Source organism: Bos javanicus, chromosome 3 (assembly GCF_032452875.1).
Source record: "Bos javanicus breed banteng chromosome 3, ARS-OSU_banteng_1.0, whole genome shotgun sequence".
In the NCBI taxonomy this organism is placed as follows: domain Eukaryota; kingdom Metazoa; phylum Chordata; class Mammalia; order Artiodactyla; family Bovidae; genus Bos; species Bos javanicus.
In genome coordinates, this window is record NC_083870.1 from 50272784 (window position 1) to 50300063 (window position 27280).

At 33.4% G+C, this 27280-nt stretch overlaps 1 protein-coding gene across 5 annotated transcripts in view; it reads right to left on the minus strand.

The window, feature by feature from the left end:
- FNBP1L (formin binding protein 1 like) overlaps window positions 1-27280 on the minus strand; it is a 137104-nt gene that overhangs the window by 26913 nt on the left and 82911 nt on the right. For all 5 annotated transcript variants that reach the window (XR_009735352.1, XM_061411163.1, XM_061411161.1 and 2 more), the window contains exons 6-12: window positions 22153-22257; window positions 18054-18182; window positions 16027-16173; window positions 13648-13851; window positions 4743-4852; window positions 3221-3353; window positions 2734-2828 (exon numbers count right to left, since the gene is read on the minus strand). Coding sequence is in view for 4 of the 5 variants with exons in the window: in XM_061411163.1 (XP_061267147.1) it covers window positions 2734-2828; window positions 3221-3353; window positions 4743-4852; window positions 13648-13851; window positions 16027-16173; window positions 18054-18182; window positions 22153-22257 (923 nt within the window). In the remaining variant the exon portion in view is untranslated. The remainder of the gene's footprint in view (window positions 1-2733; window positions 2829-3220; window positions 3354-4742; window positions 4853-13647; window positions 13852-16026; window positions 16174-18053; window positions 18183-22152; window positions 22258-27280) is intronic.

Genomic DNA, 27280 nt, shown 5'->3' on the forward strand with positions numbered 1-27280 from the left:
ACTGACCTTTTCCAGTCCTGTGGCCACTGCTGAGTTTTCCAAATGTGCTGGCATATTGAGTGCAGCACTTTCACAGCATCATCTTTCAGGATTTGCAATAGCTCAACTGGAATTCTATCACCTCCACCACCTTTGTTCGTAGTGATGCTTTCTAAGGCCCACTTGACTTCACATTCCAGGATGTCTGGCTCTAGGTGAGTGATCACACCATCGTGATTATCTGGGTCATGAAGATCTTTTTTGTACAGTTCTTCTGTGTATTCTTGCCACCTCTTCTTAATATCTTCTGCTTCTGTTAAGGTCCATACCATTTCTGTCCTTTATCAAGCCCATCTTTGCATGAAATGTTCCCTTGGTATCTCTAATTTTCTTGAAGAGATCTCTAGTCTTTCCCATTCTGTTGTTTTCCTCTATTTCTTTGCACTGATCGCTGAGGAAGGCTTTCTTATCTCTTCTTACTATTCTTTAGAACTCTGCATTCAGATGCTTGTTTCTTTCCTTTTCTCCTTTGCTTTTTGCTTCTCTTCTTTTCACAGCTATTTGTAAGGCCTCTGCAGACAGCCATTTTGCTTTTTTGCATTTCTTTTCCATGGGGATGGTCTTGATCCCTGTCCTGAACAGTGTCATGAACCTCTGTCCATAGTTCATCAGGCACTCTGTCTATCTGATCTAGTCTCTTAAATTTATTTCTCACTTCCACTGTATAATCATAAGGGATTTGATTTAGGTCATACCTGAATGGTCTAGTGGTTTTCCCCACTTTCTTCAATTTAAGTCTGAATTTGGCAGTAAGGAGCTCATGATATGAGCCACAGTCAGCTCCCAGTCTTTTTTTGCTGACTGTATAGAGCTACTCCATCTTTGGCTGCAACAAATATAATCAATCTGAATTCAGTGTCAACCATCTGGTGATATCCATGTGTAGAGTCTTCTCTTGTGTTGCTGGAAGAGGGTATTTGCTAAAAAGTGTGTTCTCTTGGGAAAACTCTATTAGCCTTTGCCCTGCTTCATTCCGTACTCCTAGGCCAAATTTGCCTGTTACTCCAGGTGTTTCTTGACTTCCTACTTTTGCCTTCCAGTCCCCTATAATGGAAAGGACATCTTTTTTGGGTGTTAGTTCTAAAAGGTCTTGTAGGTCTTCATAGAACCATTCAATTTCAGCTTCTTCAGCGTTACTTGTTGGGGCATAGGCTTGGATTACCGTGATATTGAATGGTTTGCCTTGGAAACGAACAGAGATCATTCTGTCGTTTTTGAGATTGCATCCAAGTACTGCATTTCAGACTCTTTTGTTGACCATGATGGCTACTCCATTTCTTCTAAGGGATTCCTGCCCACAGTAGTAGATATAATGGTCATCTGAGTTAAATTCACCCATTCCAGTCCATTTCAGTTCACTGATTCCTAGAATGTCGACATTCACTCTTGCCATCTCTTGTTTGACCACTTCCAATTTGCCTCGATTCATGGCCCTGACATTCCAGGTTCCTATGCAATATTGCTCTTTACAGCATCAGACCTTGCTTCTATCACCAGTCACATCCACAACTAGGTATTGTTTTTGCTTTGGCTCCATCCCTTCATTCTTTCTGGAGTTATTTCTCCACTGATCTCCAGTAGCATATTGGGCACCTACTGACCTGGGGAGTTCCCCTTTCAGTATCCTATCATTTAATAACAAAAACTCGTGTTGTACTATCTCTTAAGGAAATGTACTCTTTCAAAAAGTGATAAGGGAGAGGAAGAGGAATTAACATCCTGCTACCAGGTATCTTACTGTTAGGTGCTTTGTGTACATTATTTCCTTCATTACCAATAACCCTGAATGACAGGTATTTTCATCTTTATTTTATATTTTAGGAAACTGAGACTCAACACTAAAAATGAATTTGCTAAATGTGAAGGGGAGGGATAAATCAGGATTTTAGGATTAACACACACACAACACTACTATACATAAGATAGATAACCAACAAGGATCTACTGTATAGCATAGGGAACTCTACTCAATATTCTGTGATAACCTATATGAGAAAAGAATTTGAAAATGATTATACGTATAACTGAATCACTTTATTGTACATCTGAAACTAATACCATAAATCAACTATAAGCCAGTAAAATTTTTTTAAAAACTCAATTTGCTCAAATTACAATGTAATTAGATATAAACCAATTATTGATACTAGATCTCTCAAATTCTTCTCTGAGTTGAAATTTGTTGGATTTTACTATAAGGTGGGGATGGGGTGGTGGAAATATTATTCAAAGGGAGAAAATGTCACAAATGATCTGAAAACATGGAAACTTGGTAAAATGTCTTTTGGAAGCTCTGATCCAATCTAGCAATATACACTTATTTTATTTACAAAACTTTGAGTAATTTGACAGTTAAATTTTTCTTTGGTATAAGCTACCCAACTCCATCTAAACTTTCAGGCACTCTTCCTAGGTTTGAGGAGCCCATGCCTCCAGACTATAACTCCCAGAATTTTCCAAGTTCCTACCTCTGTTTTTAGATGCATTACAAACTAGAAATGAGTAGCAAAATAAGAAATCATAATTCATCTGTAGCTAATGTAAAGAACAGAGAATTATTTAGGTTCAAAGACTGAGTTATTAAAAGCCAAACTTATCAGATTAGGAAAAAAGAGAATTGTCCAAAATTTAGGACAAAAGAGAAAAGTCTGGGGGTTGGGGGAGAAAAAAATACAAATAAAATGCAAAAATAACCTTTCTCGTCCCTGTGTTACAAGATGATTTATGTCACTGCTATGTCTTCTGTCTCCTCTTCCACCTGTTTTGCCTTCAACTTCAGAGAGCCAAGCCTTACGGGGAAAAACAAATAAAACTGAGCTCAATAAGTATATTTTAAAGTTCATAAGATATTCTACATTGAAAATGTGATTTGAGCCTTTATTATTATGTAATTCTTAGACAAGGGAAATCTTTATTTCAATTTGGTCAGTGATCAGTGTTACAGCTGATTAAAAATAGTATAAACATTTAGTTTTACATAAAGTTTTAAATAAGAAAAAAACTTCAATGAGGGGCTAATTCTAAAGATGATACCTTATTTTTATATCATAATGATGCCTTACTTTTAGATTATAAACCCTACAAGAAAATATTTGAGGATAATTCTATCAAGAACCAATTTATCATAATGAAGTTTATAAAAATGAACTTATCTTTGAAAACTGCTAAACAACAAATCTACCTCATTCTTGTGGATTTCCATTCGCAGGCGGTCAATATTATTCATGGTCTCTGCTAATTTAGGCTGCAAACTCCCTGGGTCCCCCATTTGTGGATTCTTCTCATATACATCTTTCATTTTGTTGAGCGCTTCTCTGAAAATGAGAAGGAAGCCACAAAATTAAACATTCACTTCACATGTTTCCAGGTAAAAGAGTTTCATTTGATTCTGGGGACTCACATGCAGCCTAATCTTAAGAGTCCTAGTTCTTTAACTTTAATCAAACATTACCTGATTAAAGATAATCTGCACAAAGTTGATCATGTACATACTGAATATTAGTAATTTATAGAGACAGTCTTTTAAAACATTTATAATTTTTTCAAAAAAGATTTCATGTCTCATTTCTTGCTTCCTAAATGAGATTATATAGATTTAATCAAGGGCTGGAAGAATATTCCCCAATGTTCTTAAACTCATCATGTCCCAAATCAAAGTCACTACATGCCCCCATCCAGACACATTATTCCACTGGTGTTCCTTACCTTACTTCAGAGCACTGTCATCCTCCCAACCCATCTATACCACCTCTCTCTAAGTTCACATCACTCATCCTCTTCACTTCTCCAATCTTACCACTGTAAATTATGCCTCAATTAGCTCCTCTGGACTCTTAACATCTGACATTACTAACATCCCCTAATACTCTTTTCTTCCTTGATTTCCTGGAGGTAATATTTTCTTTTTCTTTCCTTTTACCTTTATCTCATTATTTCCCTCACTGGCTCCTCCTTTTTTTCTGTTCATCCTTAAGTGTATTTCATAAAATGACAGATTTCTTCTCGTCTCATCCTACGGTCCTTCTTTTTAAGGAGGATCTCATTGCTTTGTTTTTTCCAGTTTCACTGAGACATAATTGACTAATACCACCTATCTTCAGATGATTCTCAAATATGAATTCTTCAATCACTCATGTTAGAGTTTAAGCTTCAATTTTATCTTCAGTGTAACAGCAGATATAAGTTACCAATCACTGTAATAACCCTTTATTCATCATATATAAATTTCTATATTTACTAAAATAAAACTGAACCAAAAGAAACTCTTTATGAAGTTGAAAAAAAATTAAAGCTATGAGTGAATGATCTGCAGTTGCAAGTAATTAAACACCGTTTTCCAACATTTCTGCTGCACAGTAATTTCAGCCTCAGATTTCTATTGAGCTCCATTTACATACCAAAGCAAAACAAAAATTATCAAAGTATATACCCTTGATAATAAATCAAAACTATCTTTAAATTTTATGGAAGACATACACATACACTATTAGCATCCAATAAGTAAACTGAACCTAAGAAACTCTCTAACATTTCAGTTTAAAAATATCACAGAGCAATCACACAATTTTCCAAAATCTAGTTTTCCCTGAAAAAGTATTTCAATTAGGATGTATAATTTTTAAGCCTTTTATACCCCACATTTAAACATATCATTCATATTAGACTCTGAAAGGAATAATAGAGAGGACTTAATGGGAAAATACTTTTGATCTGATTCTTTCTGTAGTTCTCTGTTAAGTTCATCAATGCGCTGCTGCAGTTTTTTACGTCTCTGTTCTGGTGGCAGATGACTGAAATCTTCTAGTGCTGGGCCCTGAAAAGAGAATCTAAATCATTATAAAAATACTTTCATGAAATTTTATTTCTAAAATACACCTATTATAAAGAAAGAATATATATCAATTTTAATTTCAAATTAGCCCAACGACTCCTTTTAAGAAAAAGAAATCTACATATGTATGTACATGTATGTTAATTAAAATAATCATACTGAAGAAAGAGTTCAGATTCCAGTCACTTTATAAAATCATGAAATAGAATAGGTAAAAATATCACCAGATACAGAAAACTGGTTATTACCAGTATAACATTATATTCAGGTCTTGGCAGAGTTAAAATAAATACAGATGAACCTTCTTACAGCAACAACAACGAAATGGAAACATGTAACATTTCTCATCTATACAAAATATTTTATATATAACATATTCCACCACATTCCCAAATCAAATCTATTGCCATGACAGTAAGGATATTACAAATGTTAAGACTGAACATATTAAAAGTTTATATAATTGAGTCAATTAAGCAACTTACCTCATAAAGGCAAACTAATGAAAAATATTTTAATATTACACAGTCTTTGAGTGACTACATTTATTAAACCATTCATTAGGACCAAAACATACTTGATCATTAAAAAATAAAAAGGTAGAACTATCCACTGTGTGAAATGTCAGTCAAAATTATATTCCAATAAGGGATTTATTTTCAATTATCCTTCTGTACAACCATACCTCAGTTCTTGAAATAGAGATATAATCCAAAGAAAGACAAAATCCTTATTTAGGAAGGATCCTCAATGTCTGAAAATTTTTAATGTTTTTATATTCAAGAAAACTACATCATTTAAGAAAACATTCTAGTACTTTGATGTAACTTGTGATTCAAATGATGTCTTTCTCCTCTTAAATATTAATCATGTCATTGTTACCTTAGTTATCTGCTTAAAGATGACACAACTACATCCAATGTTAGCAAGTATTGATTCTGTTTAATATGAGCCTATGTTTATGTAAGATTTTACATACTCAAAAATTGATGACAACTATTATTCTTCATTTTTATTTTAAAAATGGGGATTTTAAGAACATATAAGTTCAATTTTTAAAGTATTGCTGAAATAAACTCCCACAACAAATGCATCCTTGCTCTTTGAGCCATTTATGCCTATAACATAGTTAAACAGCTTTATTTCATCATTTGTGTTTCTCTTAAAAAATCAAACTCACCTTTCAGATAATACATGATCAAATATAACATTTAATTCATAACAAAATTTTATGCAAATGACCTGAACATTACAGATATTCAATAAGCCTGCCTTGAAAAAATGAGGACATCTTTCCTAAGTGACCTTTGCTTTTTAATCTACCAGTCACCAGAAATAAAAATCCATCAATCACAAAAAATCTGATGTAAATAAACAAATGGCAAAATTTCCTACAAAGTGCCTTTAAATTTAGGGGTCAATTAGAAATATAAGTTGTCAGATTTAATCTAATTTGAGGTACAATAGTTTGAAAACTATTATATTGTGCCAAAGATAAAAATATAATGAAATGAAAAAGTATATTTCAATATGGTTTTGTTGGCAGTATTGTAATAAATTCACAATGACTTGAGACATAAATCTTCCAATTTCTTTTCACTATCTGTAATGAAACTGTTCTCAAATTTATTAACAATAGCTAGGCACTTGAATCTCTAATATCCCATTTTGACATTATAACATATTCCTTTATAGAATATGAGAACTAAACTCATTCTATTTCCTATGGCTGTAAAGAAGACTCTGAGACATTAAAAAACCTCTTCTACTACATGGTAATTCATAAAGGGTCAAACTGCAAGAGTCTGAAAAAGACTGGTTTGTTTTCCAAAAATGAGAAACTATGTAAACACCCAATAATTTTTATGTTAGGTCTTCACAATGCAGTTTCATTAATTTGTTTGAAACATATGTATAAAGGAATACTACACATGCACACATACACGCGCACACACACGATATTTAGGTTATTTGTACTTTCATCCCCATTCAAGTAGTAGACAAAAAGAAAGCACTGACTAATGAAACGAGTAGGAAATCTTTCTTTTTCACTTTTTGGAAAATCTAATGATGTTTGTGATAAACTACATATCAAACTTACAGGATCTTTCTTTTTACAGAGTTAAGAAAAATCATTTTTAATTTTCCTTTTGTAAAAACATAAACTTTTGTTCCACCAGGTAACTTTTAAAATGATGTTTAATTTTATTCTCTGTAACATGAAAAGACTCCACCCAATAACATTTAAGTGCTTAATGAGTTACAGTTAACCACATTATTATTAAATTTTATGACATCAAAGGTACTGGCATGTGTTGGACTATGGATTATAGAAAGAAAAGACACACAAGGTAACATGTGGGGATGGACCTTACCACTTTGCTTTAAATTAAACAAAACAATGTTTTGTGATATATTTAATACTGGCACAGTATACACATCAGCACATAAGGCTTACCATCTTCACCGACCACTGAATAGTTCAATGGAAAATAGAAAGAAATGGTATATTATTCACATGAAACCATAATACAGAAGATGCAATAACTTATACTGTTTTTTTTTTTTTTACGATATTAAAATAAATCATGTACACTTCACAATCCAAACAATTATGCCAGAAAAACAACTGTAACCACATTTTGGGGAAAGTAAATTACTTGCAAAAAAAAAATATATACACTGATGATAATGGGCAGATATTTTCTAAGTGCAACTAAAACTCAAAAGTAAATAGTAATGATTTTATCAGCAATCATGTATTTTCTTCTTTAAAAGAGAACTTTTACATAAGTGGATTTCACATATACAGCTCTTCATTCTCAAAATCCTAATGCTCAAAAAGTTGAACATAAAGATCTAATATTAGCCATTTTAAAGAAATATTATATGTAGTATTAAAGAATGGAATACTCTTCCCAATGCATTAAACATCATTATCTGAATTTTTGTAATTCAAAATATTGTTTTGAACTTGAATATGTCATGGGTAGATAAGGGTAACATTTCTACTTTAGTTTTAAGATGCTATTTTTAATGTACAGACACATTAAAAAAACACACTATTATCAAAATAATAATGAGCCACCTAGATTCATGTTTCCCATACATATTTGCTAACAGATACAATATATGGGTTGAATTTTGCTTTGAAGATATAGCTTCTCTTTTTCAGTTTTCATTCTGAAATCCATACACTCGAAAAGCAACACTAAAAATATAACTTTGATTTTTAGAAAACTGGTTAAAATTTATTCTTTCTGAAAATCCGACATAGCAGAGTCCTCTCATATTATGAATATATAAATATATATATATGCTTATGTATGTATCATCCATATTCTGTGGGTTCCCAGGGTTCTGCAACCGGCATTGCATCTGTCAAGCATCCCAACTAAACACACATGTACACATGCATACGTGTGTGCGCACACCCACATACTCACACACAGTGACTCATAATACCCAGGAGAACTTACAAAGTTTATCTTCACATTCATTGCATTTGTTTAGCAGTTTCTAAAATTTCTGTTTTTCCCTGTTTACTAAGCCAAGGTGTTTTAGAGAATATGGAGGACATCAGGTAGAATTTCACATAAAAATACAGATTTTAATAAATAGCTGAGAAAAATATCTACCCCTTATCGCTGATGATCTGGCCATATATATTAATGGTTACAATGATAAGAAAAGATGACATATGCTATCCATTATCTTTCCAAATTAAGCTTAACATTCTTTAGACTGTCAGTAGTTTCAGGGAACAAAAACCACAACTTATTTTGCTATGACAAAATTCCTGTTAAGATTAGAGTTTTAAATTTTTATAAGATATTTATGGTCTTCTATAAATATTATTAAAACAAAATCATATCAATAAGAAACAAAATAGGTAAATTATTTGAATTTCTTTTATGATAATCTCAAGCAGCTTATTTTTCCAGTTTCTTTATTAATACATTTTAGAGAAAAGAGTAATATAGTTAAAACTGAAATATTAAATGTTTCAGTTTTTAGCTAACTTAGTTTTACTATTAATTAGACAGTAAAATCACAGTTCATTAGATTTGGGGATATAAAAACTCAAGTTCTTCGTAAATATTAGAAATATATTTTGTCTTTTTTAAAGCAATTCATGTTCAATAGAGAAATACTATACTGAAAATTTCACATACCTCCTATATCTTAATAAATACATAAGGGAGCTAAAAAGGAAATCAGTTAGGCAATTCAAATTATTACGTGTATTTAACTTTAAGGTAGGAAAATCCTGAGAACAGTATTCTGGATAATAAAAGCTTACAAAAATGACTCTATAAGCCTATAAGATCATGAATAATTTAGACAGTAAACATGGACTTGCTAGATGGACTCACTACTGCTAGATAAATATATATATATATATACACTAAGAAAAAGGAGCACCCAGTAAGCACCAATGAAGTAGTTAAAAATTATTCATTTCTATATTAAATAGCTTTTGAATGTGCACTAAATATCTATTTAAGGTTAGACCTTGATGTCACAGAAGGAAATTATAGACCCTCATCCCTCAGAAAAAGTCTACCAGTACCACCATCAAATTAAAAAACACTGGTCCAATATAACATTTCTCATGTCCTTAAAGATAATGGAAACTGCAGGTTTTCTTAAGAATGAAAGAAATTATAAATTTTTATAAAAGCCAAAAGCAGATATTTAAGAAAAATGATGAAACAAATATAGCTCAAAACAAGATTCTGATTTGAATGGTACAACTCATCAGCTTTAATAAACCATAAGACTTTTTCAGTTTTATGGACTTACATGTAAATTCATGTAAAAACACATAAATGGTTTGTTAAAGCATATCTTCTTCCTTTTCTATATTGAGAACATTCTTAAGTGGAAATAAAACACAATTTTGAAATAGTATCAATTAAACTACCAAATATCAATCAAAGCAGAAAGAAACTTCTCAATGCCAAGGTAATGAACTTTATACTTCCTGTTCTATTCTCCATTCTCCAGCTGGTTTGTCTATCATATTTTCTATCTTGCATACTGCTTTTTTCTTTGGCATGATAACTAATAATAAGTGCAACCATTTTGGCCTACTGGAATTAGCCTCCCTACCCCAACAAATGTCCTAGTATTTAAAGCTGAAGCAATATGTGGAAATATAATAAGTAATGACCACACAGACACTTTTAAGTTCGACAGTTATAAAATTCTACCTATGAATTTATTCAGTAACAATAAAGATGTCACTTATTTAAGCTTCTTTCTCCAGGGCTCACAGTTCTAACTAACTAAACTTTTTTTCACAGAATTGTATGTACTTCATATCCCTAAGACTATGCTGTGCAAGGTACTGTAACTGGCCCTGGTAGACTCGATATGCAGGATACCTGAGAGATTCCAAAAATATGGCTCCTAGAAATTACAAACATAATTGCAATTTTTGATTACCATTGATTTCTGCAAGAGCATAATATTTAATGAAGTCTAAGTCATCACAAACAAGAAAGATGGGAATTAATTCTACTCTCATAATTCAGGCAACAAAAATCCCAAGTATGATTTCTTAAAGTCTTTTAAACAAGTGAAAAGAGCTTTTAAAACTGATTACAGGCACCTGTAGTGCCTGTAAGGGTAACACAGACTCATTCACAGGGACTTTTCAGAATGCCATGAATTAACCTACATTCACACACAGAATTAGGAAAGGTAATGCAAAGAAGTTCAGGTCATTACAGGAAAAAAAGGAAGTCCCCAAAAGAATGTAATACACTGGGACATTTCTGTTGCCTTGTTAACACCAATTAGCTTGTCATACTGTTTGAGTAGAAAAGCAAATAATAATATAATATTGCCCTATAAGATATGTATCTTGTTCTACATATGACCAAAAGAGAAACCCAACTAAAGCAATTTAAAGATAGAAACTGTTACCGAAGAGTGAGAAGCATACAGGCTAGACAGAACAGGAAAAAGAAAGGGGAGAAAGGGAGAGAGGAAGGGAGTAGCAGCAGGGAGAGAGAAAGGAGAGAGGGACTGAAAGTAAGAGTAAGTCCAAGAGTGAGTGCAATGCTGTTAACAACTAGACTTCTTATGACACTAACAAACTCTTGAGTTCTCATCTGTGGGTTATTACACCTAAGATTTTTATATGTCTAAACAAATGCTCATACAAATCTAAATGTATCTAAATTACGAGCTATGAATATTACAACCATGCCCTTCAAATCAGATCTTAAACAACAGAAATTAGTCTAACATAATGAATTAACACTAATTTATCAGTAGTATTTAACAGTTGTTGCTAAGAAACAGTTTAGTATTTGTTTTTCACTATCCTAAAACTTTTCATTTGCAGAGTATCTTTGTGTTAGTCTTTCAGTCCTGTCTGACTCTCTGCAACTCCATGGACTGTATCCCACCAGGCTCCTCCATCCATGGGATTTTCCAGGCAAGAATACTGGAGTAGGTTGCCATTTCCTTCTCCAAGGGAATCTTTAGTTATAAGTAAATGATAAAGGCTAGCTTATGGGGAAAAAAATGAAAAATTTGGTAAAAAACTTTTTTTTTTTTTCAGTTTAAGAAAACAAATTCCATGTATCCATTACTCAATAAAATCTAGTATTTTTATAGGCTTTATAACTTATACAATGTACTTTGCAATATATTATTTTAATTTGATCTACAATCTTGATTATTTAACATGCCTGTCTTTGATTTTTTAAATTTAACTATTGGCAATTGTGTTTTATGTTTCTGAAAGTAGGGCAATTAAAATTAAAATGGAACTTTATTTTTTTCTGCCAACAAAATAATACTTTATAAAATTCACAGAAGTCACTAGTGACAGATTATTACATGAATAATTTCAGTGACAAATTACTGAAAGTCTTAAAAATGTAAATACATTACAAGACAATGGTGGACATATGACTTCACATAAACAAAAAAAAAGAAAAATAGCTAATATGATTGTACCCAGCACCCTCTTTATAATACCATTCTTTTATGGTTGAGCATTTCAAATGTTATAAAGAGGAGTTATTTTTAACTTGAGGGCAGCTATACTTAATTCTGTGGTGTTTTAAACTATATATTTATAGGAGAGAGCCTTATAATGAGGGTGGAGAGTATTAAAAGCCACACTACACACACAATAGGCCGTCATGCATTTTAACCCATTATTAAACTTACCCCTCTTTTGAGACTTCTGAAAGAAGGAATTCTGGGCTTCCCTGTTTTTATTTCATTCATACAATAATGCACGGGCTCAATGGAGAATGTGAGAAACTGGGACCCATTAGGAGTACTGGATGTGAATAAACTAGTAGGGGTTAAGGGTGGGGATTGTGGCTAATATGGAAATAAAGAAAGGAATCAATAAGCCAAATGTGCATACCTTTTTTTCCTAAATGAAAATTCTATTTTTGGCAACATACTTTTTACAAAATATATCTCAAATAGTTTTCTGTAAAAATATTATAAGAATCTTAACACAGTTTTGCCAGAACTGTCATTTTAAAGTCAAATGTACTTTTAAAAATGTACCATTTCATTTGATCACTTTTTTACAAGCTAACAGACTGAAAATATAGAGTATACAAATTATAAGGTTAGAGAGAGCAATATGACCTAGATAAAAAAATATCTTCTGATTTATAGATTATTAAAACCACCTAGTTAGTCACACTTAACCTATACTTGTCAGAGATAACGGCAGAAGCTATAAAGTTATCTAAACAGGCAATGTCTATTAAAATAAAGTATTAAAACTGTAACTACTATCATAAACAAGCAAAAAAAAATTCATTACATTTGTGGCTTTCATCTCTGTTTCTATTTCATCCCTGTTGCACCTCTTTTTTAAAAAAAATTTTCAGTATTCCTTGTTTATCTAAGTTTTCCTAGCTACTCTGATCTGTCTTAAAAAAGTCTCACCTCTCAACTTCTCGATGGAACAATGTTATGAAAAGCATAAATAAAGCTTGAGTTAATTGTGCTTTTAAAGATTTTTATAGGTATATTATAATTTGAGTTAAATGTTATCTAAATTCATATGTCAAAAGCAGAAAAATGAATTAAAATAATCTATACTTTAACAAATACAGAACATCAGATTATCTATTCTCCTACTGATATGACACTTTATAGCCATTAAATTGATAAGATTAAATACTCATTTATTCCAATTGCTCACTGGCTGAGCTAAATTTATCTAAAATAACCAGCACATCAAAAGATGGGTTTAGACAAGAAGTTAAGAGAGAGACTCTCTTAATAAACTAGAGATTTTTTAAAACTTCAAATAATTACACGCATTGAGCCCCTTCCCATTAAATATTCACATGGATGATAAAAATATTCACATGGATGATAAAAATAACTGTTAGTATGATCTGTAAGACCTAATTTGACATTTATTTTTGCTGTGATCAATCATTCCAATTGAGAACTGCAATTTCAGTGATCTCACAGTCACATCATGATTCCTAAAAAATTTGAACTGAAACTACATACAAATGAAATTTCAAAAGTATATAATTTAAGAGATACTACTTATTTAATATTTTTACTCATTAAATGATGTTAAATTCAGAATTAATTTTTATTATGAAGGTACAAAATTCTATGTTTCTAAGTGAAAAGTTAATTGAATCATTCATATAAAAATATTTATTCTCTATTAATAGTAAACCATTATCCATCCAATATCTATATTATTTTAAATGACAGACTAGAACAAAATCATCAGCTCAGAAAATTTTAATGACTTTTACCTTTGGCTTCTTTCCAAAGAGCCACAACTTGCCCTTGGCCTTTCCTACTGTGGTTTTGGCATCCACCTTTCCACTTTCTTGTTTGGATGCACTGATAGTCCCATCAGAAATGGTTCTATAAATATGCTGACTGTAATCTTCAAATGGAAAGTCTCCGGGAGGTTCAAATCCAGACTTAAAGGAGTCTACTACCATCTGAGAGTCCTACATGTAAGAACAGTACCATATTAGCTTTCAAAATCTTAAATCTGTGTCAGAAAACAAATAAAAATTTAAAGAAATAATTCTACAATACTTATTAAAGGTTCAAAATAAATAATTATTTCCTGTAAATATGAAATAACCCCTAAATATTTTAATTCCTATAAAAAAATTTCACAAACAAATGACCACTTATAAAATTTGTAATAGTCATGGATGTTTTCACTCCATAGCTTTAACCCACTGAATTTCATCTTGAGTAGTTAGCTGATATTTAACTTCTAACTGACAAAAAAGGATATAGGAAGAGGTTACTCTCAAGAAGAAATTCCAAGTTTTAAAGGAAAAAGGAAAAAGGTTTTCTGTTTTACAGAATAGAGGAAAGGGTGTCTAACTGTAAAACAGGGTAGGAGACAAGCAGAAAGGCTTCCATTTACCCAAAAGGGGAAAGGATAAATAAAATGTATTAAAGACATACTTGGAAATATTAACAGAGCAATGAAGATCTCACAAACAGTAGAGTGTAAAAAGTAACTCTGAAATTGTAAAGCTTAGACCATTCACCCAAAACCGTAAAGCTCACCTAAGTATTACATGCTAGTTTTGGACATACATATACCTCTATGTGAATGTTTTACTGACACTTTAAACTCATTAGTTTCAAACAGAATTCTTTACAAACTCCTCCCGCACTCCAACCAACCTCTCCTATTTTATTCCTTATTTCTGCTGATAGTACATTTTGCCTATCACTTAAGTCAAAAGTCATCCTTAAGTTATACCTTACTTTTTTTTTTTTGTCACTAATGCCACCCACACCAATCATTTGCTAAAGGGTAAGAACAGGTTGAGAGGAGGAGGGACCTAACTATATTTCTAATCTTGGATCCGTCACACCAAGATGTAACTTTGAATTCCCAATTAAAGAACCCCCAAATCTTTTCTTTCTTTTATTTAAGTCAGAATTCTGTTACAGGAAAGATCCTCACTCATACAAAACCAACCTGCTGTCAAGACTAAAATATGCAGTACCTATTTTGCACTCCCCAAACACTGGTTCTCTTTTCTTTCTCTTCTCTCATATCCTCAGTTTCTGAGTCATTAAATCAATATTTACTGAAAAATAACCGGTACGAGAACTTTTCTAAACCTTACTCAAGATATAATAAGATAATTAAATTTATTTCTTCAAGAAGAACAGGGCTTCTTATTATCTTTAGAAACAGATCAGAAGAATTGAAATATCTTAAGACTTTTTGCCAGAAAGACAATACAAAGAAAGTCAATTTCTTTTAACCTAAATCAGATTAAAAAAAATAGGTAATGAACAGAAAAAAGGGAAAAGAGAGGGATGGTCTGGGAGTTTAGAGTTAGTAGATGCAAACTATTATATATCTAGAATGGATAAACAACAAGGTCCTACTGTAGATGCAGAACACAGGGAACTATACTCTATACCCTTTGATAAAGTATAATGGACAAGAATATAAAAAGGAATGTATATATGTACATAACTGTCATTTTGCTGTACAGCAGAGACTGGCACAAAACTGTAAATCAACCATACTCCAATTAAAAAAAAAAAAAAAAGACTGATAAAAAGAAATGGGTAATGAAATGGATTCAGGGTCACAGGTTGACATGATGATTCTAAAACAAGGATGTTGGTTGAGGCTCAGTGTGTACACCCTGATGACTGCAGCCTGCATGAGAAGGGCTTCTTCAAGGCAGTTACTTCTACTCACAATGCTCTCCTTTCTTTTCTCATGGGCCATCATTCATATACTACTCACGGTTCAGAATGCAACTCAAATGCCAACTCTTCTGGCAATAAGGAACTCTTTTAACTCTAGATCTGACCATTTCCTTCTTTAAACTTTCTCTAACAGTTTAAATGATAATAGTATAATACAGTTTGCAACATACAGTTTACAAGTTAGTTATACTCTTGGAATAGAACTGAAAAATTAGTGGGGAAAAGAAAGAGAAGCATTAGAACTCTTTTAAATGATTAGAACTTTAGTGTTTAAAGTGATCCTTACAGCCTGAAGGAGTCTAATGTATAGCCAGACTTACTTATACAGAATATAACTTAAAATCAATAATCCATCAATTACTCCCCCCAATCCATTTCATTAATTTAAATCAAATACATTATTCAAATTATAAAACACTTACTCTTCTTTCGTCAACTGATTTTGCTGCAAGAATCATTCCTTCCAAACACTTTGAAATGATAGGAATAACTTTCCGTTCTGAGTCTGCAAATCCTCTGTAACACTCACTAAGTTTAATAGTCCTTCGTTCATCCATTTCTTGCAGTTGCTAATAATTAGGAATTTAAAAAAAAAGAAAATTGACTTTTCATTCTGAAGAAACTCCCTTCCAAAAAACAAACAAACAAAAATCCCACGAAGATATCCCCAAACAGTTACACTGTTTTAAGTACCTTTTAACAAGTGCTACAGAGTGAAAGCACTTAAAACTTGAGGCCTGTGAAATAGCAAAAGAATAAAAATTCAAGGCTTAGTATATCCTAAAACCAGGTGACACCGGTTTTCAAGCCTTATAAGGGACTCCCTACAGCTTACCAGCTCCCTGCTTCATACAACCTCTGCCTTTTATTCTTCAGTAAAGTTTCATTTGAAAACAGAAATTTTGAGACTTTTCTTTCTTTTTCAAGCAGCTGGCATACAACATATACAAATGTGAGACTTCTAAACCCTTAAGTTAGTTCAGAACACTTTGCCAAGATCTGGCTGGACTAAGAATCCACAGTCAACCACATACTAACAGGCACCCAAACCTACTACAGTCTACAGCTTAACGTGTCAAAAGGTTGGGGACACAAGAGGAAAAACAAGAAGCTGCAAGGTCAAAGTGGTACATGTATGGGATCCCTACTCAAAAAATTCACTGGCACCTGCTATTCAGAATTATGCCAGGGCACATGAAGCCAAATAACTTAAAGGCAATTTTTGACACTTCCTATTTGTCAACAACAATGACCTTTCTTCTTTTTAGGAAGCAATTACACTGCTTAAGTCCCCTAACTCCTATAGCCTTCATACTATTTTTTCCTCTTTACTTCCCAAAGCCTGGGAATTTATTTTGAGACCAGCATTTTCACAGAAGGACTGAATCCAGTATCACAAAGTGGCAAGACTGCTCCACAGCAAAGTCCAAACAAAAAGAGCAAGCCCCCAAACATAACAAAGCAGTGAATCTACAAATTAAGGTCTCCCCTGAATATGAAGACTTAGCTATTAAGTTTAGAAAAGCACTACAGAGTGAGGACTGGCTGACTAGATGCCCTGGATTAAACGACCAATATCATACTTTCTCTAGTCCACCACCTCTCACTATGCTTCCTTTGCAGTTTCCTTTGTAGCTCTATTAATAGCTTGGCTGGGGCGGGGGGTGTATTTGGACTGACACTTTAAAAAAAAATTTAATTAATTAATTTTAATTAGAGGCTAATTACTTTACAATACTGTGGTGGTTTTTGCCATACATTGCCATGAATCAGCCACAGGTGTACATGTTGGACTGTGTACACTTTTCACATAAGCTCAGCTCTCCCAGGTACCACTTCTTTCAACACTGTTTCACTAAATCCCTTTTTTCTAATTTCTCTTCTTTCTAGAATAGGCAGTAACATAATTTCACCTTCATGTAAATTCCAGGGTCTTTACCTGAGGGCTGTTTGGCAACTGCTAAATGATGATGGATGGGGTTTAGAAGCCTGAATTACATTTATGATCTGACAGCTAGGAAGACAAGCAGGCAAAAACCAGGCTAGCAAATGCATTTAAGATTTATTTCTGCCATCTGGACTAACGCCAATGATCCTGTTATAGTGTCAAAGGCTACGTCCAAATTCTAGATAAGCAGACTACAATACAAAATTCCAATGAAGTCTCCCATCTCACAATACTTAATGTAGCATGAGAATTTATCTAGAAATGTCATTGTTTTAGTGAATTATTTAATATACCACTATGAAATCTGTAGAAAAATTTGTGATTTCAAAGTAAAAAAAAATTACTTTTCACATCTATAATCAATCATAAATTTATTACCAATTTTGATGACTAGTGAATCTAGAAACATTCTGACTGATGCCTGGCATTTTAAAGTTTTACATTTCAAGACTAGGTTTCTCAGATCTAAAATAAGGTTAATTTCATATATCTAAATTTTACCTTGTAAATCTGAGGAATCACTACGTAGAAATGTTTGTGCTGTTCTCCATTAAAGTTTTGTAATTGTGCAGCATATTCATTCTTATTTTCATCAGCCATATGCGTACGTAGATTCAACTGCTGTTTAGCCTAGAGGCAAATTGGTCCAAATCATTACCAATGAGAAGAGGAGCAACAAAATCACAGTTAATTCACTTTTTAGAAGTTATACTAAAACTAGGCTTTTTCTAACTACTGATATCATTTAAAAGTAAAGGAGATGCTTACAGATCTTTATTTTTTAATTGAAGGAGAATTGCTTTCCAGAATTTTGTTGTTTTCTGTCAAATATCAACATGAATCAGCCATAGGTATACATATGTCCCCTCTGTTATGGCCAGTCGCCCTGTTGCAATATTCCCTTTCTCTTACTACAATAATAAATCCTCTCCCTTGTAATAAACCATTTGAATAAAATTTCTTAACGAATGGGTTTTTCTAATTAAATAAATGACAACATTGTGGTTTGTCAGTAAGCATTTAATCAGAAAAGGAAAAAAAACATCAGGAGTAATTTTGACAGTTACAAAGTTATCAGTAAAACTTCTCTTCAAATATAATCCAGTTACATTCAACTCAGAACCACAATGAATCCAGGTAACAGTAAAAATGTAATTTGGGGATAATGTAACGCTTAACAATACTTTCTACCTCTATACAAAACAACAGATATTGATACTTTAAGGAATGCTTAATTAGAATATAGTTCTCTTCATCTCAAGCTCTTACAGAAATGCTTTTCCAGTGAGTCACATTAATGCCATCTATATTAATGAGAACATCTGCATACAAACAACACAAATCATTAATTCCAGGTTTACTGGAGGTAATCTAAACAATTTTCTCAATTGCTTATAAATTAATAGGAAAAAAAAATAAGAATTGAACTCTTTTCTCAATATTCCAACACTCAGTATTCCAAACTCAGTTAATACTCAATATTCCAAACTCCAAATACAGTTTCTTAGTATTCCAAGCTATAAATTGTTACATGAGACTTCTCTGAAAATAATAAAAGCACATTGTGAATACACTTCATTATTCTAATCCTAGTTTTTATAATTGTAATCCCGAACCTTCTAACAGTAGATCCACAAGTTAGTTCTTCTGAACTCAGAAACAAACTGACATACCAATATACATGGTAGTCAAGATTTCAAATGAGTCCACAAATATCCATTTAATTCATGGTGTTCTTGAAGATTAAAATAAATAAGTACTATGGAAACTAAACACCATTTCCTAAAGTATTTCTAAAGAAAAATACACTTCAAGTTCTAACCTGAGACTCTAAGAACACATTCATTCACTCCTTTCCCTTTTCTCCCTCCTCTTACAAACTATGATGAAATGAAGGATTCCAAGTACTCCCTACCCACACGGTTCTTTCTTTCAGGGGAGGCGCCTCCTATTTCAAGTCACTGGCTATGATACCTAAAGCCTAGATGAAGGACTCCAACAGGTTATGAAAAAGTGTAAGACTAGAAACTAAAACAACTGACACCTTTCCTGACATATTCTGGTTTTCATATCTACTGCCTTTGCTTTCTTTTTCTATTTTATATTTCACTAAATTAAAAAAAAATTAATTGTGGCAAAATACACAATACACATAAAATGTACCCATCTTAATTATTTTTAAGTGTGTAGTTTGATAGTGTTGTGTATATTCAATGTTGTGCAACTGCCTTCCTTTTCTTCAGGAAGATACACTAATTGGCCTGCTCCCTCTTCACCTTTGTTTTGTTTTTGTTTTTAATTGTATCAGTACTTAAATCTATGTTTCCTTCCCTTCCTAGACACTGAAAACAGAATTCCTCTACTCTCCAGATTCTAAAGTAAATCCTCAAAGTTTTCCCAATTCTCTAATAACTAAAGGGGCTGCAAACAAGGGGAAAAAAAAAAAAGGAAGATATAAACATTAAAGTTCTGAACTAGTTAGGTCAAACTAACTAGTAGACATGTTATATCTAGATTTCAAGATGTATGAACAGTCTCTAAAGATATCTTTATAGACGGAAATGAATAAGCTAAAAATGAGAGTCCAGTTAAACCTAATTTGTTTAATACACAAACTATGTATTATATTGATGTATCAGAAGAGTTCTTGAGTCAGTGTCAACCAGCAAGGAAGACTCCTGACTCTCACATATAAAACAGTTCTGTTTACAAGTGTTGTGGTCCACATTTTTATCAAGTAATGCTAACACACTGTGTGTATTACATGATGCCTAGAAGGCAATGGCACCCAACTTCAGTACTCTTGCCTGGAAAATCCCATGGACAGAGGAGCCTGGTAGGCTGCAGTCCATGGGGTCGCTAGGAGTCGGACATGACTGAGCGACTTCACTTTCACTTTTCACTTTCACGCATTGGAGAAGGAAATGGCAACCTACTCCAGTGTTCTTGCCTGGAGAATCCCAGGGATGGGGGAGCCTGGTGGGCTGCCGTCTATGGGGTCGCACAGAGCCGGACACGACTGAAGCAACTTAGCAGCAGCAGCAGAAGGAAATTAATATAGTGGGTGATCAAATTCAGGGATCCAAAAACCTTAACAGCAGGATCAAATCTAGTAATTGACATAGATGTAGCATATGCATTTAAAATGTCAACAGTACAAGTTCTGTCTGAGACACATAAACTTGTAACTCCTCATATATGAAAAGACATGGGGATTTCAGTTAACCATAAACTCACTGAAAGTCAATCCGAACAACCAATATACATTTAGGGTATAATGTATACCCTACAAAAAAAACCCCAAATACACAATATACATTTAAGGTATAACTGTCAAAAAACCAATATACATTTAGGGTGTAATTAATATAAATTTAGTTTCAAAACAAGCAAGGTAATCAAACTCAGAACTGATCAAATTGAACTATATACAACATACTTTAAGTGGAATATTGGTTAATTAAATGATATCTAAATGGAAGTAGTCATAGTGAAAGGTAACTTGAAGATATTTCACATGTAGAATAGTTGAAGAAACAGACAATTCATCTATGGGTAGAGAATCTGCTAAAAATATCTAAATACCTATTTATGAGAAAAACAGATTTGTTATTTCAGTTTTTTTACAAACTGAAAGTGAACAGGGAGATGAGTGGGGTCAATATAAGGAAATGGTAATTTTTTTTTTTTTTAATGAACAGGCTATTTTAAGTTTCTATATTTCCAGTGACAGGGAACTTACTATCATAAGAGGTGTAGGTTATTAAAAATAGGGTAGACAAGATAAAAGCATAAGTTACAGCAGAAGATCTTTAAGGTAACTGTAACCTAAAATGTTTACGATTTTAGGGTTTTTAAAAAATTGGTAAAGCAAATGGAAGGTAGAAAATAAAGTATTCCTTTCTCCTTACTTTTTCTTCTTCTGATGCTATAGAATATTATAAAATTCTAAGGAGAAGATATACTAATGGTGGACCTTTGTATATACAAAAAGAACGGAGTAAGGTTCGTCTATATTTCAAAACTCCAACATTTCAACACTATCACTGTGTCAAATATCCTAAGATAAAGAGCGTACAGCAAGGGAGAAGGAAAAGCTAAGCCACAACAGTTATAGGACTGACCCTACCAACAGTTATGTTATACAACTTCTGGCCCAGACTCAGTGAATGACAAGAGAGAATTCAGCTTTCCAAAATGAGTGAATGAATGAACTAATAAACAAATAGCGATAAATCACATTTCTGACAGTTTCATCATGTTTTCCTTTCTGTAAAGTTGAGAAGCACACTATCCAGCCTCTATCTGCATACCCTATCAACATACCTTAGACTTTCTGTCTTATTTGGGAATAGGATAGAAGCTCATTCCTATTAGCAATTAAATCTTTCCTATGCACTTTGAATGCAGTTGACATTATTAATTTTGTTTACTTTCTCAGACCAGAATTGTAATTTAAAGTACACAAATATTTGTGTATTTTAGATTAGATGTAGAGTATCTCTTGCAGAAACGCTAATACTAACATGAATATTGTAACTATGCTCCATATGCAAGTAATAATATTTTGATATTAAAGTCAGCTTGAATTATTTCTTACCTTTTCAACATCTGCCTTGGTTGCATTCGTGTCATTATCCAATCTTTCGTAACTCTGTTGTGCCTTCTCTGCCTCTCTACATTCTCTTTCAAATTTCTTTTTACTCTGTTAAAAAAAATTAAAATACTGAAAAATAAAATTAGAGTTATCTCATTTAAAAGTTAATAAACAATACTAATACTAATAAATAATACATGGAACCACAAAAGACCAGAACTGCCAAAGCAATCCTGAGGAAAAAGGAGAAAGCTGGAGGCATAAGCCTTCTAGATATAAGACAGTACTATGAAGCTACAGTTATCAAAACAGTATGATACTGGCACAAAAAAGACAGCAGGTCAATGGAACAGAACAGAGAACGCAGAAATTAGCCAACACATCTCTTTAACAAAGAAGCCAAGAATATTAAATGGAGAAAAGACAATCTCTTTTGCAAGTGGTGTTGGGAAAGCTGGACAGCTATGTGTAAATCAATGAAATTAGGACACCCCCTCACATATGTAAGAATAAATTCAAAACGTTAAAGACAGTAACATAAAACAGGGCACCATTAAACTCCTAAAAGAGAACATAAGCAAAACATTCTCAGATATAATATTTTCTTAGATCAGTCTCCCGAGGCAAAAGAAGTAAAAGCAAAAAATAAACAAATGGGACCTAATCAAACTTTTAAAAGCCTTTGCAAAGAAAAGCATAAACAAAATGAAAAGACCTATGGAACAGGAAAAAATGTTTGCAAATGATGTGACTGACAAGGGGTTAACATTCAAAATATACAAACATATACAACTCAGTATTTAAAAACAAAAAAAAAAGAACAATCAAAAAGTGGGCAGATCTAAAATTTCTCCAAAGAAGACATACAGATGGTGAACAGACACATGAAAAGGTGTTCAACATAGGTAATTATTAGAGAAATACAAATCAAAACCACAAAGAAGTATCATCTCACACTGTTCAGAATGACTATCATCAAAATGTCTACAAATAATGAATGCTGAAGAGGGTATGGAGAAAAAGGAACTGTTCTACACAGTAGAAATGTGAATTGGTGTAGCCACTGTGGAAACCAGCATGCAGTTTTCTCAAGAAACTAAAAACAGAACTACCGTATGATCTAGCAGTGCACTCCTGGGCATATATCCAGAAAAGATGAAAAATATATGCATCACAATATTCACAGCAGCAGCATTTATAATATTAATAGCTAAGCCATGGAAACAACCCAAATGCCCATCAACAGACAACTGGTTTAAGAAGATGTGCGCTATATATATATATATATATATACACACACACATACACATACACACACAATGGGTGTTACTCAGCCATAAGGAATGAAATATTATCATATGCAGCAACATGGATGGACCTAGAGAATATCATACTAAGCAAAGTAAGTCAGACAAACATTATATAATATCACTTTTAAATGAAATCTAAAAAAAAAATACAAATGACCATATATGCAGAACAGAAACAGACTCACAGACATAGAAAACAAACTTAATCATTACCAAAAGGGAAAGGGGGGAAGAGGGTTAAACTAGGAGTACGAGGTTCAGTTGAGCTATTGCAAATCCTGAAAGATGATGCTGTGAAAGTGCTGCACTCAATATGCCAGCACATTTGGAAAACTCAGCAGTGGCCACAGGACTGGAAAAGGTCAGTTTTCACTCCAATCCCAAAGAAAGGCAATGCCAAAGAATGCACAAACTACTGCACAATTGCACTCATCTCACACGCTAGTAAGGTAATGCTCAAAATTCTCCAAGCCAGGCTTCAGCAATACGTGAACCATGAACTTCCTGATGTTCAAGCTGGTTTTAGAAAATGCAGAGGAACCAGAGATCAAATTGCCAACATCCGCTGGATCATAGAAAAAGCAAGAGAGTTCCAGAAAAACACCTATTTCTGCTTTATTGACTATGCCAAAGCCTTTGACTATGTGGATCACAATAAACTGTGGAAAATTCTGAAAGAGATGGGAATACCAGACCACCTGATCTGCCTCTTGAGAAACCTGTATGCAGGTCAGGAAGCAACAGTTAGAACTGGACATGGAACAACAGTACGGGGTTAACAGATACAAACTACTATACATGAAACAGATCAGCAACAGGATTTACAAGGAACTATATTCAATATCTTGTAATAACCTATAATGGAAAATAATCTGAAAAAACTCATATAGATATATATAAAACTGAATCACTTTGCTGTACACGTGAAACCAACACAATATTAAAAACCAACTCTACCTCAATTTAAAAAAGAAAGTAACTTTAAGGTGTTGCTACTGTGAAATGTGTAAAATTGCATACTCAAAGTGAAATTTTTCTAAATTAGAAATTTTACTATTGCAAACCATGCACTTTAAACATCAGATATCATAAGACTGTAAAGAAAAAAATTATAAGCATAACTGAGTTAATATTTATTATGCATCTCAATCTCTTTATAATAAAAATAATCACATGTACTTAAGCTCAATTTAAGCAGGACTTTTGGTTTGTTCAGTGTTTTTGTTTGGTTTTTATGCATTTTGTTGATTGGTTTGATGTTTGCTTGTTTTTTTGTGTTTGTTTTTTTGATGGGATCCCAATGTAGCTTAGAATATGGAAACATCCCTCCAGACTGGTTTTGTGTTGTTTCTTCCATGTGTCCCAAGAAATACCATCTGCACAATGGCTCCTGAATTATTTAAAATTTAATTCAAATTACCATAACTTTGCAAAAGCTATTCAGAACTTAACATGTGATATATTTACTTTCCTGTGCACATTTTTTATCCTTAAATTAATGTCTCTTTCTTAAAAAATTGCTTTAGTTTCCAATGTACTCTTCTCTAATTTAACCCTGGTGTCCCCAGTTCTTTAAACCTCTCCTCAATTAATTCAACTACATTCACAATTCTATTAATTTTATTTTCCTAATGAAATCAAGAACTCAAGAGGTTTTTAACCTGCTAAATTTTGGACTGATTACCAAACTAGGCCTACTGTTACCTTGGGATTTCCCTTCACCATTTCCTGGGGATTCCTTTCAACTCTCCCTTAATTTGAATTAATCTCTAGCTCTACACCTTCCCCTCTCTTGGTTCATTTCTCTATTTTGCTAGAACACATTCAGCAGTAGCTTCCTAAAAGAAGGTTTGTGGGAGATAATTTTTTGAGTCTCCAAGACTCCAAGCCTTTCCATCTCTTTTTATAAAGTTTAACTGGGTATGAAACTCTTGAGTAGGAAACTGTCTTCTTTCAGACATGTAAAAGTACTACTTCATTGTTCTGGCTTCCTGATCCCTGATCGTTTGCATAAAACATATTTATTTTATATTTTGTTTTTCATCTATGGAGTTTGGTAGGATCATCTCCCTCTAACTGTCCTGAAATTTCATTAAGCTATGTCTTGTAACTGTGCTGGATACCTGGAAAATCCTTTCCATCTAGAAACTCATGTCTTTCTATTCTGAGAAAATTTTCTTCCTGAATTAATTTTCCCTATCTATTTTCTATGTTTTCTATTTTTTAAGATGATTCTTACCTTGAAAATCAATCTACAGGATGAATCCTCTAATTCTCTTATCAATCTCTGTCATTTTGCTCTACTTTAAAACAACAGAATGGGAAAGACTAGAGACCTCTTCAAGAAAATTAGAGATACCAAGGGAACATTTCATGCAAAGATGGGCTCGATAAAGGACAGAAATGGTATGGACCTAACAGAAGCAGAAGATATTAAGACGAGATGGCAAGAATACACAGAACTGTACAAAAAAGACCTTCACAACCCAGATAATCACGATGGTGTGATCACTGACCTAGAGCCAGACATCCTGGAATGTGAAGTCAAGTGGGCCTTAGAAAGCATCACTACAAACAAAGCTAGTGGAGGTGATGGAATTCCAGTGGAGCCATTTCAAATCCTGAAAGACAATGCTGTGAAAGTGCTGCACTCAATATGCCAGCAAATTTGGAAAACTCAGCAGTGGCCACAGGACTGAAAAAGGTCAGTTTTCATTCCAATCCCAAAGAAAGGCAATGCCAAAGAATGCTCAAACTACCGCACAATTGCACTCATCTCACACGCTAGTAAAGTAATGCTCAAAATTCTCCAAGCCAGGCTTCAGCAATACGTGAACCGTGAACTTTCTCATGTTGAAGCTGGATTTAGAAAAGGCAGAGGAACCAGAGATCAAATTGCCAACATCTGCTGGATCATCGAAAAAGCAAGAGAGTTCCAGAAAAACATCTATTTCTGCTTTATTGACTATGCCAAAGCCTTTGACTGTGTGGATCACAATAAACTGTGGAAAATTCTGAAAGAGATGGGAATACCAGACCACCTGATCTGCCTCTTGAGAAATGTGTATGCAGGTCAGGAAGCAACAGTTAGAACTGGACACGGAACAACAGACTGGTTCCAAATAAGAAAAGGAGTACGTCAAGGCTGTATATTGTCACCCTGCTTATTTAACTTCTATGCAGAGTACATTATGAGAAACGCTGGGCTGGAAGAAGCACAAGCTGGAATCAAGATTGTTGGGAGAATCTCAATAACCTCAGATATGCAGATGACACCACCCTTATGGCAGAAAGTGAAGAGGAACTCAAAAGCCTCTTGATGAAAGTGAAAGTGGAGAGTGGAAAAGTTGGCTTAAAGCTCAACATTCAGAAAACGAAGATCATGGCACCTGGTCCCACCACTTCATGGGAAGTAGATGGGGAAACAGTGGAAACAGTGTCAGACTTTATTTTTCTGGGCTCCAAAATCACTGCAGATGGTCATTGCAGCCATGAAATTAAAAGACGCTTACTCCTTGGAAGGAAAGTTATGACCAACCTAGATAGCATATTCAAAAGCAGAGACATTACTTTGCCAACAAAGGTCCATCTAGTCAAGGCTATGGTTTTTCCAGTGGTCATGTATGGATGTGAGAGTTGGACTGTGAAGAAGGCTGAGTGCCGAAGAATTGATGCCTTTGAACTGTGGTGTTGGAGAAGACTCTTGAGAGTCCCTGGGACTGCGAGGAGATCCAACCAGTCCATTCTGAAGGAGACCAGCCCTGGGATTTCTTTGGAGGGAATGATGCTGAGGCTGAAGCTCTGGTACTTTGGCTACCTCA